Source organism: Dromiciops gliroides, chromosome 2 (genome assembly GCF_019393635.1).
Source record: "Dromiciops gliroides isolate mDroGli1 chromosome 2, mDroGli1.pri, whole genome shotgun sequence".
Taxonomy (NCBI): domain Eukaryota; kingdom Metazoa; phylum Chordata; class Mammalia; order Microbiotheria; family Microbiotheriidae; genus Dromiciops; species Dromiciops gliroides.
The window spans coordinates 636,809,202-636,822,778 of record NC_057862.1 but is presented as its reverse complement, the minus strand read 5'-3'; the positions used below and the strand labels follow the sequence as shown (position 1 = coordinate 636,822,778).

Below are 13,577 nucleotides of genomic sequence, written 5' to 3'. Positions count from 1 at the left end.
TGTATCCAGACCTCTACTCCAACTCCAGCATTTTCCCAAGATACCGTACTGGCTAAGGTTGAAATTGATCACATTTCTAATGAGCTAAAACAAGTTTTCTTTTTTAAAAAAAATCACCTAATAATTAAAATACGTATAATCTGGTATAAAAAAAAAAGTCAAGTGGTGTGATATAATGGAAAGAGTCAATAGAGTCAAAGGACCTGGGTCTGGCCACTTAATATCTGTGTAATTTAGGGCAAGTCATGTCCCTTCTTTGGGTCTCAGTTTCCTCTCTGTAAAAGAATTAGTTTGAGGGGCAGCTAGATGGCACAGTGGATAGAGCACCAGCCCTGAATTCAGGAGGACCTGAGTTCAAATCCGGACTCAGACACTTAACACTTACTAGCTGTGTGACCTTGGGCAAGTCACTTAACCCCAATTGCCTCACCAAAAAAAAAAAAAAAAAAGAATTAGTTTGGTCTAGGTGCTAAGATCCTTTTTAGAATGAGATTCTGACCTAAATGTAGAAGAAAACAAGAGGAATGTCAGGTTTACAAAGCCCTTACAAGTCAACTGCCTTAGATGATCTGGGGAAACAATTCCCACAGGTAGAGATCTCAGAGGGAAAGGCAATGTGGTCTAAATCTGAACTCAGCTTCTCACTAGCACTGGACCCTAAGCAAGCCACTCTCCTCTCTGGCCTTCAGTTTACTCATCTTTGGAACGGCATGAATCTAAGGTCCTTCCAGCTTGAAAGCCTATGAAATCCTGAGATGATTAAGTTCTTTAAACAGAAAACATTGATTCTTCACTCTCAGACTGTTCAGACAGTAACTAAAAGTGATTTTTATGCACGAAAGTACCAATGTAATAACACAATTTTAAAAAATCTGGCTGCTTTATTACATTAAAGATCAAGGCTCACCATTTAAAAAATGGTTATTCTTTTTGCTTTGACATTTGTGTAACGAAGCAATTGTATCTTCCGTGATGGCACTATAGTTCATTTAAAGGATTTCCAATAGATTTTATGCTACCACATAGCAACACAATTTTAAGTCAGTCTTAAGGTACAAAAACACATTCCCTCAAGAGACACCTCTGCCAGATCTCATAATACTATGCAGGTCTTGTCACCCAAGAACATAAACTAAATGCTGTTTATTAACCAAACCCCTTCATGGCAAATTTCATGGCAAAGTCCCATTCTCTTCCCACGTATAGATCCTTTATCTGAATGGGTAATACATAGTTTAAATACTTGTCTCAATATTGTCATGGCTTTTTAAGATTACACCATTCTTTAACCTTTCCCCAATATTTTAGAATAAATGCTTGAAAAACTGAACTGAAAGATGTCAATTGAAACAAAATGGACCCTAACTGTTAAGCCTGATGAAAACATAACATACTTTCAGCATCCTAAAAAATGCAAACAGGAAGATTTTCATTGTAAAGAGCTTTGAAAACCTCATATAAATGTCAGTTTTAAATTACTATTATTTCATTCAGAGCAGAGACAATATTAAGTATCCATGAAAGTTAGTCTTCCAATACTACTTGTAATACAGGTGGCAATTTTGGCAAATGCAACTTGATGAATATCCTCCTTTACTAACTCCAATAGACCCCAGTTGACAGCCACTGCCAAGTAAAGATTAATATAGTCCATAGATTTACCACCTTACCTCTTATTTAATTGCTAATTTCAGGAATAAATTTTCTACCTATTATCTCACCAATCTTCCCACTTCTAATCCTCCACATGCAGAGAAGATGGTTAAAATATACCAGTTTCGATTAAAAAATTTACAGGCAGTATACTAAAATGTCAGAAGAGAAAGAAAATAAAATAGTTAAGATTCCCTGCAGTCATAATCCAACTCTCTGGTAAAAATTTTAAATATCCAAATAAAGTCACATATTATGTAGAAATGTAATACACACTGTTGCAATTCAACTTTAAAATAAGTCTCAGTTTCTGGCTCTAAAAAATCATCAATGTTCATTCAAGTAGGCATTAAGAAGTGAGACAGCTTCCCTCCCCTGCAATCATCACTGAAAAGATAATAGAAAATAAACTGTCTCAGAGATTCCACCTTTCTCCTCACTATTTTATTATTAAAGCCTTTAATAAAATTCTTCAGTAAATATAAAAAACCTTTTCATTTGCTTCTATTATTCTGCTTTGAGCTGCCACTTACAAAGATAGCAAATGGGGTAGAATTTGGAGTAGTTTGGGGCAGCTATGCAATTTGCTACTTTAATAAGTCTGCTGCTAATGATCACTCTTCTTATATTGGGGGAAAAGACCCCTAAGAAACCACAGCCAAATGGATAGAGGGCAAATGCTGGATTTTCGATGCTGTTTTATTAATGCTTAAAAGAAAACACACATTGCTGTCACTTTTCAATAGCGCTCTTCTCCCTCCAAAGAATCCTCCCTTTTAATAAGCTCTTCATAAATCAAAAATCATAGGAGCCAATATGTACCACAGAAGCCAGGATACTATTATTAAAATTAATATATGAAGCCTTTAAAATCAGCTCATACACATATGTTTTGGACAACTAGCTCAAATTTCAGTTCAAAATGAACTTTTAACACATTCTTGGAATTTTTTGAAATGTAAATTGCCATATAACCCTTAGTAGTAGTAACTTCATTGAGATTTCTTTAAATGAAAAAAAAATGTAAACTAGCCTCCAAATAGAAAAACTGCATCACTCAACAAAATCAAATATTTAATTTAATTATTTTCTCCTTATGAGCATCAAACTAATAAGCTGCAATCTACTTTCTTTGATCTTCAGCAATTTTGTTAGAATTAAAGAGGCTTATAATTTAAAAATCCAGATATGTGAGCAAAGGAATCATCCCAGAAAAATCTGATTTATTCCTGGAAAGAGAAGTTCATATGAAGTAGAAAAGAATCATATAACATAGCTTATTAAGAAGATTAGGCTCTACTTTAGGTCAACGTATACCCTTAAAACATAACTATAAGTAGTAAACATTTTGTATAATATGACTGATCTATATGGTAAATGTTAATCCTATCTCCTATAGCTGAGTTATGAAAGATGGTCCTATACACTTACTGGATGCCATCCTTGTCAACATAATATGTATAAATTAGAGAATTTAGAGCTGGAAGGGAACTTAGAGAAGCTATAGTTCACAGGCCCAGAGAAGCAGCTTGATTAAAATCACTCAGCGCGTGAGACAAGATTAGAACAAGTTTCTTGACTGATTTCAGGGCTTTCCCACTATACCATAGTTCAGTCCTATTACTGGGCTTTTATTTTTGAAAGTGCTTTCCATCAACTAGCTCCTTTTATTCACACAACAATCCCATGAGATAGGGAGGGTTGGCCTTTCCACATTTTATGGATGGGAAGTAATAAATAGATCTCATTTACGTAGTATTCTGGAAAGACTATGGTTCCAGTGAGGTAAAACAAGATTCTTTTCATGAGACTAATAAGTCAGTGACAAAACAAAATTGATAATTCCATCCATTTCCAAAATTCTGCACCTTAACATTAATTTGCCTTCTCCACCATACCCATATACTGCAAAATTTCTCCCTTTTGACCTCATCTTAAATGGCAAAACTTCATAAATTCTTCATGAAATTAAAAAGGCACATTTGTAATTTCTGTAGTATTCTCTTCTGATGTTAATCCAACTTGTACAATGTTGTCTTTACACGTGAAGAAATAGACAAAATTATGTCCCTCCCCTCATTAAATGTTGCAACTATACCAGACAAGTGTACAGATCACATGGTATGGCAGAAAGAACTTGCAGAGGAATCAGGAGATCTGCATGAAAACTCACCTATGTGTGACCTTGGGTAAATCATCACACCTCTTTGGACCTCAATTTTTGCATCTGTAGAATGAAGGAGTTGGACTACATGCTCTCTAAATTTCCTGCCAGCTTTGAGAGTATGATTCTATGACTCAACAATAAAAAACCCATTAGGGCCTAGGTCTTAGGCTTCCCCCTTCCCCTCTACCTACTTAGCCCTATTACTGCTCATTAGCACCCTCAACAGGACAACTGGAGAAAAAACAAATGAGAGGCCTAAACCCAGCTACAGTAGCATGTAGTGAGATCATCACTAAATCCTACTCCCCTTTTCCCCCCAATAATAAATAATATGATTTGGCCTTGAGACCATTTTTAACACTTCCTATAGACTTGCCCCCCTTTAACGCTGTTTCACTTAACTCTATTTTCATGAATCGAACTAAAAAAGTAAGACATTAAAGTCTCTGTGTGTGTGTGTGTGTGTGTGTGTGTGTGTGTGTGTGTGTGTGTGTGTGTGTAGGGGGTGATGGAAGAGATTAAAGGCTTCCAGTAGAGATAAGTTAGGGAAAGACCTGTGGATTTAAAATATCTATCCGTGACAATTCTTAGCACCAAGCCAGACGTGGCGGAGCAGTACAGTAGAAAAAGCACTGGCCTTGGAGGAAACCTGAGTTGAAACCCACTTAACTAGCTAGGTGATTGGGTGAAGTGACTTCCTATTTCTAAGGTTCAGTTTTCACATCTTTAAAGTCCTATCTCGAAAGGTGATTGTGATCCACCGCTTTAAAATCTATATAAATACGAATTATTAATACTATCTCTTCAAGGCTCAGCAGTCCTTGCCTTCGTGTTTACAGCACAAAGAGACCGAGGGCATACATCAACTTTCTTCTTTGGGGGATGGAAGTGATTTCTTCATTAAACAGGCCATTTGGATTAGAGATTAATTTTTCAGTTCTAAGTGAGGGCTTCTCTTCCACATCCACTATTACCTTTCCACAAAAAGCTCCCAAGTCACCAAAGGTTCTAGGCTGGGTAACAAATCTAGCTTCTAAGAAAGGAACTATTACCTCCCTTAGCAGCTAATGGGATGAACCTATGAATAGATAATGGAACGGTCCTCCAAATGCCTTCAAAGTATTCCCCAAGACGGGAATTACAAAAGGGTCCCTTCCTCTTAAATCCACAGACCCTTGCCCGAATATTACACCCTGCCCTACAGCTTGAAAATAGCAATTCTTTGTTCAGCTTCTTGGCTCCGGTTCTTCCTAATACCCTTTACTCACTTTAAAAAGGGATTCACTGGCAAAGTTGTTTATTAGGCAGCGCCTAGGAAACACGGCCGCAAACACGGAGGCAACAGGGAAACCGTCTCCTTGTTAAAACACAAACTCGTCAGTATCTGGTTTCATATTTTCAAAATCTGAATAGGAAGTACGACGGGTTTCACAGCTTCGCACAGTTCCGGGTTGCCGAAGCGTTGGACTACGTTTTCCACTAATAGTCTGGAGGGAAGTGAAGTTCAACAGGTATATATGTATGTGTGTATATATATATATATATATATATATATATATATTTATATATAAAAGTAATAAAGGAGGAGGAGGGGAAATGTCCCAGACCCGAAATGTAAAAAGCCGAACGCCGTGCCCCTTCGTGGGGGTCTGCGGGAGTATGGCGGGAAGAGGCGAGGAGGAGGAGGGAGGGGAGGGATGAAGGAAGGAAGGAAGCAAGGGGGAGGTGGTCCAGCACTCCGAGACACTTACGATTTCCGAGCGCCCGTCTCGGCAGGCATTCTGGAACCTCGCCTGCCTCTCCTCGTGCGGCCGGTCCCTGAAGCCGGTGTATTTAATCTGCGGGCGACAGAGCGGCCAGAAATCACAAGTCAAATCCCGGGAGCGAGCCCCGGGCAGATAAGAGGGCGCGGTGAGGCAGGGCCGGGGCGCCGCGGGGGGTGGGGGGAGTGGGCAATCGTTTGGCGCCCCCCCCCACCCCGCCGCCGCGGCGCAGGAAGTAGGACAGACACGAGTTTTGACAAGAGCCCCAAACTTTCCCCCCTCCGGGCCTCTCCTCCCCGCGCCCCGCAGGAGCCGCCGCCAGCCCGGCCCGCTCACCTCGCACTCGCGGCTCAACTTCCTGAAGAACTCCTCGTTCTCGAACTTGCTCTTCTGGTCCGGGACGACCCGCGGCATCTTCTCGGCCCGGGGCGGGCCCGTCGGGGGCGGCGGCGGAGCAGCGGAGAGGACGAGCCTGGCGCCCGCTCGCCGACGGGCTGCCTGCCGGAGGTTGGAGCACGGAGTCGGGCTCCCGCTGCGCCCCGGGCCGCCACGGGCGCTCCGAGGTCGGCCCCTGCCCCTGCTCTGGGGCTTCCCTTTGTTTCTCGCGCGCCCCGCTGGCTCCCGCGCGTGGAGATGGAGATGAGGAGGGCTCCGTGGGACGCCTCAGCAGCCGCCGCCGTGGCCGTTGCCCGCTCCTCGAACTGACTGAGCTCGCGCACCGCCCCCTCGGCCGCCGCCGCCGCGGTGACTTCCTCCCTCCCTCCCCCCCTCCCCCCCTTGCCCCTCCGCGCCCGCGCGCCGGCTCCGCCTCCTCCCTGCAGGCCCCGCCCCCTCCCGCTCCCTTCCTTGGGCTCCCCCGCAGGCCCCGCCCCCTCTGGCTTCCTCTCAGACCCCGCCTACTACCCTCTCCTCCCTTTTAGCCCCTTCAGGCTCCGCCCATCTCCCGTTCCCTCCCTCTCAGGCGCTGCCCAACGCCCCATTCCCTCCCTCGGCCCAACCCTCGCAGGCAGGCCCCGCCCACTTCCCCTAGGGCTCACTCTTTTTCTTTCCTATCCCTCCCCGCGCGTGCTCGCTCTCTCCGACCATCCCCACTTTTCTTCCCTCCCCAGCCGATCCATCTCGCCCACCTTTTCGAGCGCTGATGCGCAGCCTTCCCCAGCCCTGCCCTCTCGGACTCCGCCTCTGTCTCCTCTTTGCCCCGCCCCACCCCGCCCCGCCCTGCCCACCTGCTTCTAAACTCCTGGCAAACAAGTCACCATTCATAACGCTCCAGCCGCCACGCATGCGCCCCTATTGCCGGTACGGGCTACCGCAGCGTGTGCCTGGTCCCAGGGCTGCCCTCCAGCCCACCCAAGCAAGGCCCCTCACGGCCCGAGGAGCCTACAGAGCTGATGCTACTCTCCAGCTTCAAGGGAGTGGGCAGAGGCCTAAACAGTGTGGGGGTCGGGAGCAGATGCCCCTCGTTCCTCCTGGTGCACAGCTCCAAGGAATGGATGCATGGGCAGTGCTGTGGATTGGTTAGAGTCCTAGACTTGGGCGGGGGTGGTGTCCGAAGGCCTGGCTTATCTTTTAGCTGGAAGGAAGTTCCGAGGGCAATAGCTGACTTCTACACAAAGATGATTCACGTTTACACCACCTCCGAAAAGTAACCTTACAGCCTCCACTTGGACAGCTCCAGCGATAGGGAACCGCATCCCATTTTGAGGTCAGCTGTTGTTAATGTCCAGCAGCTAGATGGCTCAGTGGACAGAGTGCTGGGTCTGGAGTCAGGAAGACCTGCGTTCAAATCCAGCCTCAGATATTTACTGGCTGTGTGACCCTGGGCAAGTCATTTCACTGCCTCAGTTTCCTCATCTGTAAAACGAGCTGGAGAAGGAAATGGCAAACCACTCCAGTATCTTTGATAAGAAAAGGGGGTTCAGGAAGAGTTGAACACCACTGAACAACAACCACTACTTTTCCACTAACTTGCTGTGTGACCTAGGAAAATTTACTTCCTCTTACTGGGTCTCAGTTTCCCCATCTGTCAAATGAAATTAAATTCCATGACCCTTCCTCACCTTAAGTCTGCCATAGAACATCCAATTCAATCCTTTTACAGTTCAGCAACCCTGAGGGGTGCTACATGGATCCGGGATGGAATCAGTGCAGGGACTTCTCCCAAGATGCAGAACAGGGCAGAGTATACATGGAGCCTTCTTGACCTTGTGAGTTCACTCTTCCAGGTTTTTTGAACATTTCTAGAACACCAGGGCAGCCTTCTGCCTCTCCATTTGTTATTCCTCACCCTCCAAATACAAGATTAACATTTTCAAAAAAGATTTCAGGGATGCTGAGCATTCAACAAACATCTATTAAGCTCTTGCTGTGTGCTAGGCGCTGGTAGAAATGAAGAGTTTACTTAAAGCAGTGGTATAGTGAATGCAGAGCTAGGAGTTTGGAAGTCCCAGGTTCTAGTCTCTCCTTGACTGAACACATAATGAATCTGTGACCCCTGGGCAAGTCACTTAACCTCTGCTTCTTGTTGTTGGGTTTTGGGGGGAGGCAATGGGGGGGGGTAAAGTGACTTGACCAGGGTCACACAGCTAGCTAGTAAATGTCTGAGGTCACATTTTTTTTGTGTGTGGGGCAATGGGGGTTAAGTGACTTGCCCAGGGTCACACAGCTAGTAAGTGTCAAGTGTCTTAAGGCCGGATTTGAACTCAGGTACTCCTGAATCCAGGGCCGGTGCTTTATCCATTGCACCACCTAGCCACCCCTCTGAGGTCACATTTGAACTCAGGTCCTCCTGACTCCATAGCTAGTGCTCTAACTTAACCTCTTAATAGTCTAAGCCAGGACTTCTTAAACTTTTTCCACTCAAGACCGGAGCAGGTATACATAACCTTTTACCATTGCTAAATTTTTCACCACCCCCACATTCAGTTACACAGCGGGTTGCAGACCCACAGTTTAAGAAGCTTTGTTCTAGGGGCAGCTAGGTGGCAAAGTGAATAAAGTACCAGCCCTGGATTCAGGAGGACCTGAGTTCAAATCTAGCCTCAGATACTTGATACTTGACTAACTGTGTGACCCTGGGCAAGTCACTTAACCCTCATTGTCCCACCAAAAAAAAAAAAAAAGCACTTTGCTTTAAAAGATTGTAAATTGCACAGAAGGCCAACTGACCTGCATTGGTGGAAGGAGTTTCCTTGGCAGTTCTCTATACCAATGAAATCACAGGTCTACTCTCAATCCTATTGTGTGCTGGAGGGAAATTAAGAGTTTATGTGTTTGATAGTGTGTTTGTCCTCAAAGATAATGCAGCACATTAAGGAGATACAGCACAGGGATAGTTATAATTAATCTTATCCTATGGTAAGTGAACTAGACCATAGCAAAACAAAATCCACTTGGGGGGTGGGGCGCTACTTAACAATAAGGGTGAATAGGGGAAGACTTCCTGGAGGAGGTGTCACTTGGATTGAGCATTAAAGGATAGGTAGGAATTCAGCAGAAGGGGGCAAAGGCAGTCATTTCAGGCATTGGGAATGACACTGGCAAAGGCAGGGAGGCCTGAGATTGCAGCCTGTTGGGTCAGAGATTAGTTTGGCTGAAGTACAGAGTGTGGTAGGCTATCATGTGAGATAAGGCTGGGAAGGAGAGGCAGCTGGTGTAGTGGCTAGAGAATTTCAGTTCTTGGCTGTGATCTTCTCTGGGAGTCGCTTATACTTAGTGCTCTGGCCAACCCTTGCCCTCAGCTGAGGTGTTTGCTTATCTGCTTAGGCACAGGCTGAGCTTTATCCCAGGTCTGGTCCACAACCAAGCCTGCTACTCTCATTGGTTAGGTTTGCATCTAGTTGGCAGAGGCTGGCTTCCACACCCAGATGTCCCAATGCTTGTCAGGAGTTAGGGGATAAACTCTGGACTTAAAAGAGGAAACTGCACCAGATATTAATAGAGAACAAGCAGATATAGGGAGATAAGTGGTGGGGGGGAAGAAATGAAGATATAGAAAAGTTATGGAAGATATAGAAAAGATATAGAAAGCCAGGGTGCTGTATCATTTACTAATATTCACTCAAATGCACCCTGTGACAAAAAATGAATATTCTTAGATCACAGAATCATGGAATGTTGGAGTATAAAATGTCCGGGGCATAGAATGTGAAGTCTGGAAGAAAATCTGGAACATAGAGGGATAGCTAGGTGGTGCAGTGGCCCTGGATTCAGGAGGACGTGAGTTCAAATTCAGCATCAGACACTTGATACTTACTAACTGTGTGACCCTGGGCAAGTCACTTGACCCTCATTGCCCCAGAAAAAAAAGAAAAGAAAACCTAGAACATAGAATTTGAGGTGGAGAGAACCTTAGAACATAGAACTTCAGAGGTGAGAGGAATCTTAGAACTACAGCCATGATGTTACAGCATGGAATCAATTCGGTTTATTGATGAAACTGACTCAGAGAGGAAATGATTTACTCAGGGTCACAAAACCAGGCTATTGGTAGATTTGACAATATTTAAAGTTGGAATACCAGCAGCACCACTATTATAGTCAGCCTCCTTTGAAGAGCAGAGGGGGCAAATCGCACCTTTATTCTACTCACTTCACAAGAACTTACTTCATGTTAAGTAGGTGTCCTTTATTGTATTAGGTAATGAAGGGGCTACACAAGATACACAAGTTGAATCCTTAAGGGAACTTATGGTTTCACTGGGGAGACAGAAGGTAAACATTGGAGAATAACTCACATTTCTACAACTTTGAGGTTATAAGGTGGCGGTGGTAGTTGTTTGTCCTTCGGTTTTGAAGAGGACCGTTGACATCACAGGGTGATGTCTACTTTTCAGTGAATTGGATTTAAGTTGGGCAGAGTTACTAGTCAGCCTCATTCTCATTTCCTGAGTCATCAAAGTCCATGAGCAAGACAAAAGTCGGGATGACTGGTGATGGCCCAGGGGGTGGTAGATGACCTTGGTGTCTTTGCTGTCTGACCAGGTTCGAAGCACTCTACCTGCTTCAGATGCCTTCATGACATTTGGAACAAAGCGTCCTCATCTGACCCATCCATCCCAGAGGGGACATCTTCACATGTTCTGAGTAGACCAACCCCCCCCCCCATTCAGCTAACTTGGCTTAACTTCAATGTGATTTAACCTGGTTTAGCCCTTTGCCAGATGGTCTTACCTGGGTGTGGCTGCTGCACAGGCTACAGCTTCTTGGAACCACATGTGAGAACTGAGTGCCAGGTAAACACTGGAGGAGGATGAGCAGCCCTGAAAAGGGCTCAGCAAGCCCTCACCCCAGAGGTGCTAGTCCTCCTTGAACATCCCACACAACCCAGGTTTTCAAGTACTTTCCCCACAAAAACCCTGTGAGGAAGGGAAGTCAAGTTTTATTCCCATTTTACACCTGAGGAAACTGAGGCAAAAAGGGAAAGTTCCTCATTCAACCTCACAGAACTAATAAGTGCAGGATTCAAACTCGGGTTTCCCCACATCAAGTCCAGCATCCTTCCACACTGCCTGAAAAATAGTACAATGCTAATGAAGTGACGTTTCTCTTGCCTACTTCAGTTTTTTTTCCACTGAAGACCCAAGGTGAACAGCCAGAGAGCTCAGGGTGGAGGGTGGGGAGGCAGAAGAATGAGAGAGGAAGTAGGAATTGGAGTAAGAGACTAAAGAGGAAGTGAGAATATATGTAGTGGGGGGGAAAGCTTATTTGGGGAAACAGAACCTGAGTTGGGGGAGGGAACATGGTCATGGGAGAAGGAGCCAAAGGATGTGGGTGCCAAGCATGAAAGGAGAGGAGAAGAGACTGGAAGGAGAAAGAGGCCAAGCTACTGCCCAAGCAGCCTCTGCAAGACTCCTTGCCTTCCCTCCCCCCCCCCCCCTCGCCAAAAAATGAACAGGACTTCAGAGACTCACCAAGATATGTGGAATAGGGGGCAGCCAGGTGGCACAGTGGATAGAGCACCGGCCCTGGATTCAGGAGGATCTGAGTTCAAATCCAGCATCAGACACTTGACACTTACTAGCTGTATGACCCTGGGCAAGTCACTTAACCCTCATTGCCCTGGGGGGAAAAAGATATGTGGAATAGCTAAACCCGGAGCTCCAAGTGCAACTAGGAATATTTCCTAAGCACTCTCAGGGTCCTTTAAGGCTCTATACAGCAGTGTTTATATACTTTACTTCTACAGAACCTTCTAAATGTATAGGAAATATCTACTTGTAGAATCATCTACCTTTTAGTTGGAAGAGACTTTTAAGATCATCTTCTCTACAATGCGGAAATTAGGCTCAGTAAAGGGAAGTGACTTTACTACCACTAATAATAGGAGCTGGCATTTAGAGAGTGCCTTAAAGCTTACAAAATGCTTTACAAACGTCTCATTTTATCCACACAACAACCATGAGGCAGACAGAGGTTAAGTGACTTGCCCAGAGTCACACAGTTAGTAATTGTCTGAGGATTTTTAACTTGAGTCTTCTTTAATCCAGGCCCAGCATTCTATTCATTGTACCACCTAGCTACCTCATTACATGGGTAGTAGATAGAACTGGAATTTGAACCCAGATCATAGGCCTCTTTCTTCTCATGTGACATCCCTCTGATCTGATCTCCCACCATCTCTACCATTACCCCAGTCTCTGATGAAGATGATACCCATCTGCTTGCCAAGGCTTCTACCTGTAAACTCCATCCCATACCCTCTCGTCTCCAGCAGATTGATGCCACTGTCCTACCCACTCTCCTTGTAATCTTTAGTCTTCCCATCTCCTGGCTTCCTCCCTGCTGCCTTACAGACATGCTCACTGTCTCTCCCTCATCCTTAAAAACAACCCTTCACTTGATTTTGCCATCCCCCCAGCTGTCTTCCTTTATTGTTCCTCTCATACTCAGCTAAAGACCTTGAAAAAGATAATTAAATTCTGCCTTTTTTTCCTTTTCTCTCACTCTCTTCTAAATCCTTAGCAATGAGGAGTCATGCCCATAGTTCACAATTGTGGGGGAAGCTAAAATGAGGTTCTCTTCCCTGTCTCTCTTTTTTATTTTCTTTGGGGGGGGCAATTGGGGTTAAGTGACTTGCCCAGGGTCACACAGCTAGTAAGTGTCAAATGTCTGAGGTCAGATTTGAACTCAGGTCCTCCTAACTCCAGGGCTGGTGCTCTAGCCACTGAAACACCTAGCTGCCCCATGTCTCTCTCTTTTGAGGTAATTGGGGTTAAATGATTCACCTAGCATCACACAGATAGTAAGTGTCTGAGGTGAGGATTGAACTCGGGTTCTCTCCACTCCAGGGCCGGTGCTCTATGGTGCCACCTAGCTGCCCCTGAGGTACTGCTCTCTTTATCATTGCTCTCAAGAATGCATTCATCAAAAATCTATTCCACCATGCCAGAATCAGAGAATCCCCATTTCTACCAAGGTTGGCTATGACATGGGGTATAGGACATATCGAGGAATAGAGGGACTATTAAAGTTCAAACTGGCCAACTAGATATCAGGACTAACACACCTGAGAGAAAATTCTATAGCAGGAAAGTCAATTAGGTGTGGCTACTACCTGGGGTGGTGCCTGGGGACAGAGATAACTCCAGAAGTCAGGACCCCACCCTTCATCCAAGCTCCCCCCCCAAAAAGGAACTTTCCATTGTCAGGTGGACACCTCATCTATCCTATTCACTGCGCCACCTAGCTGCCCCAGGAGTGTAGTTCTTTACAGAGGAATACCTACGGACCCCCACCACCTATTTCCCTGGTGACAGTTACTTGATCATCCAATTCTGGGGTGGATTTTTACCTGTGACCTGTTTTACCTATTCATTTGTGAAGTGGATAAACTTGCATGAACTCAAGGAAGTCACAGAAGTGGGCGCCATTTTGGTCAGTCACCAACTTTGTGCAATTTCAGTAATGACTGATTAGCGTGTTTTTCCACATTGTATACCTTCTATTGCATCCAGGCCAGCAAAAGTGTTTGTGGAGGTTTTGGCACCCAAGAT

General features: G+C 44.9%; 1 protein-coding gene across 6 annotated transcripts in view; it reads right to left on the bottom strand.

Annotated features, from left to right (window-relative positions):
* The window catches only part of CBFB (core-binding factor subunit beta), a 101,053-nt gene extending 94,740 nt beyond the window's left edge, over positions 1-6,313 (bottom strand). For all 6 annotated transcript variants that reach the window (XM_043984668.1, XM_043984665.1, XM_043984664.1 and 3 more), the window contains exons 1-2: positions 5,920-6,313; positions 5,572-5,658 (exon numbers count right to left, since the gene is read on the bottom strand). In XM_043984668.1, coding sequence (XP_043840603.1) covers positions 5,572-5,658; positions 5,920-5,997 — 165 coding nt within the window. In that variant the 5' untranslated portion in view covers positions 5,998-6,313. The remainder of the gene's footprint in view (positions 1-5,571; positions 5,659-5,919) is intronic.
* Between the last annotated feature and the right edge of the window lie 7,264 nt (positions 6,314-13,577).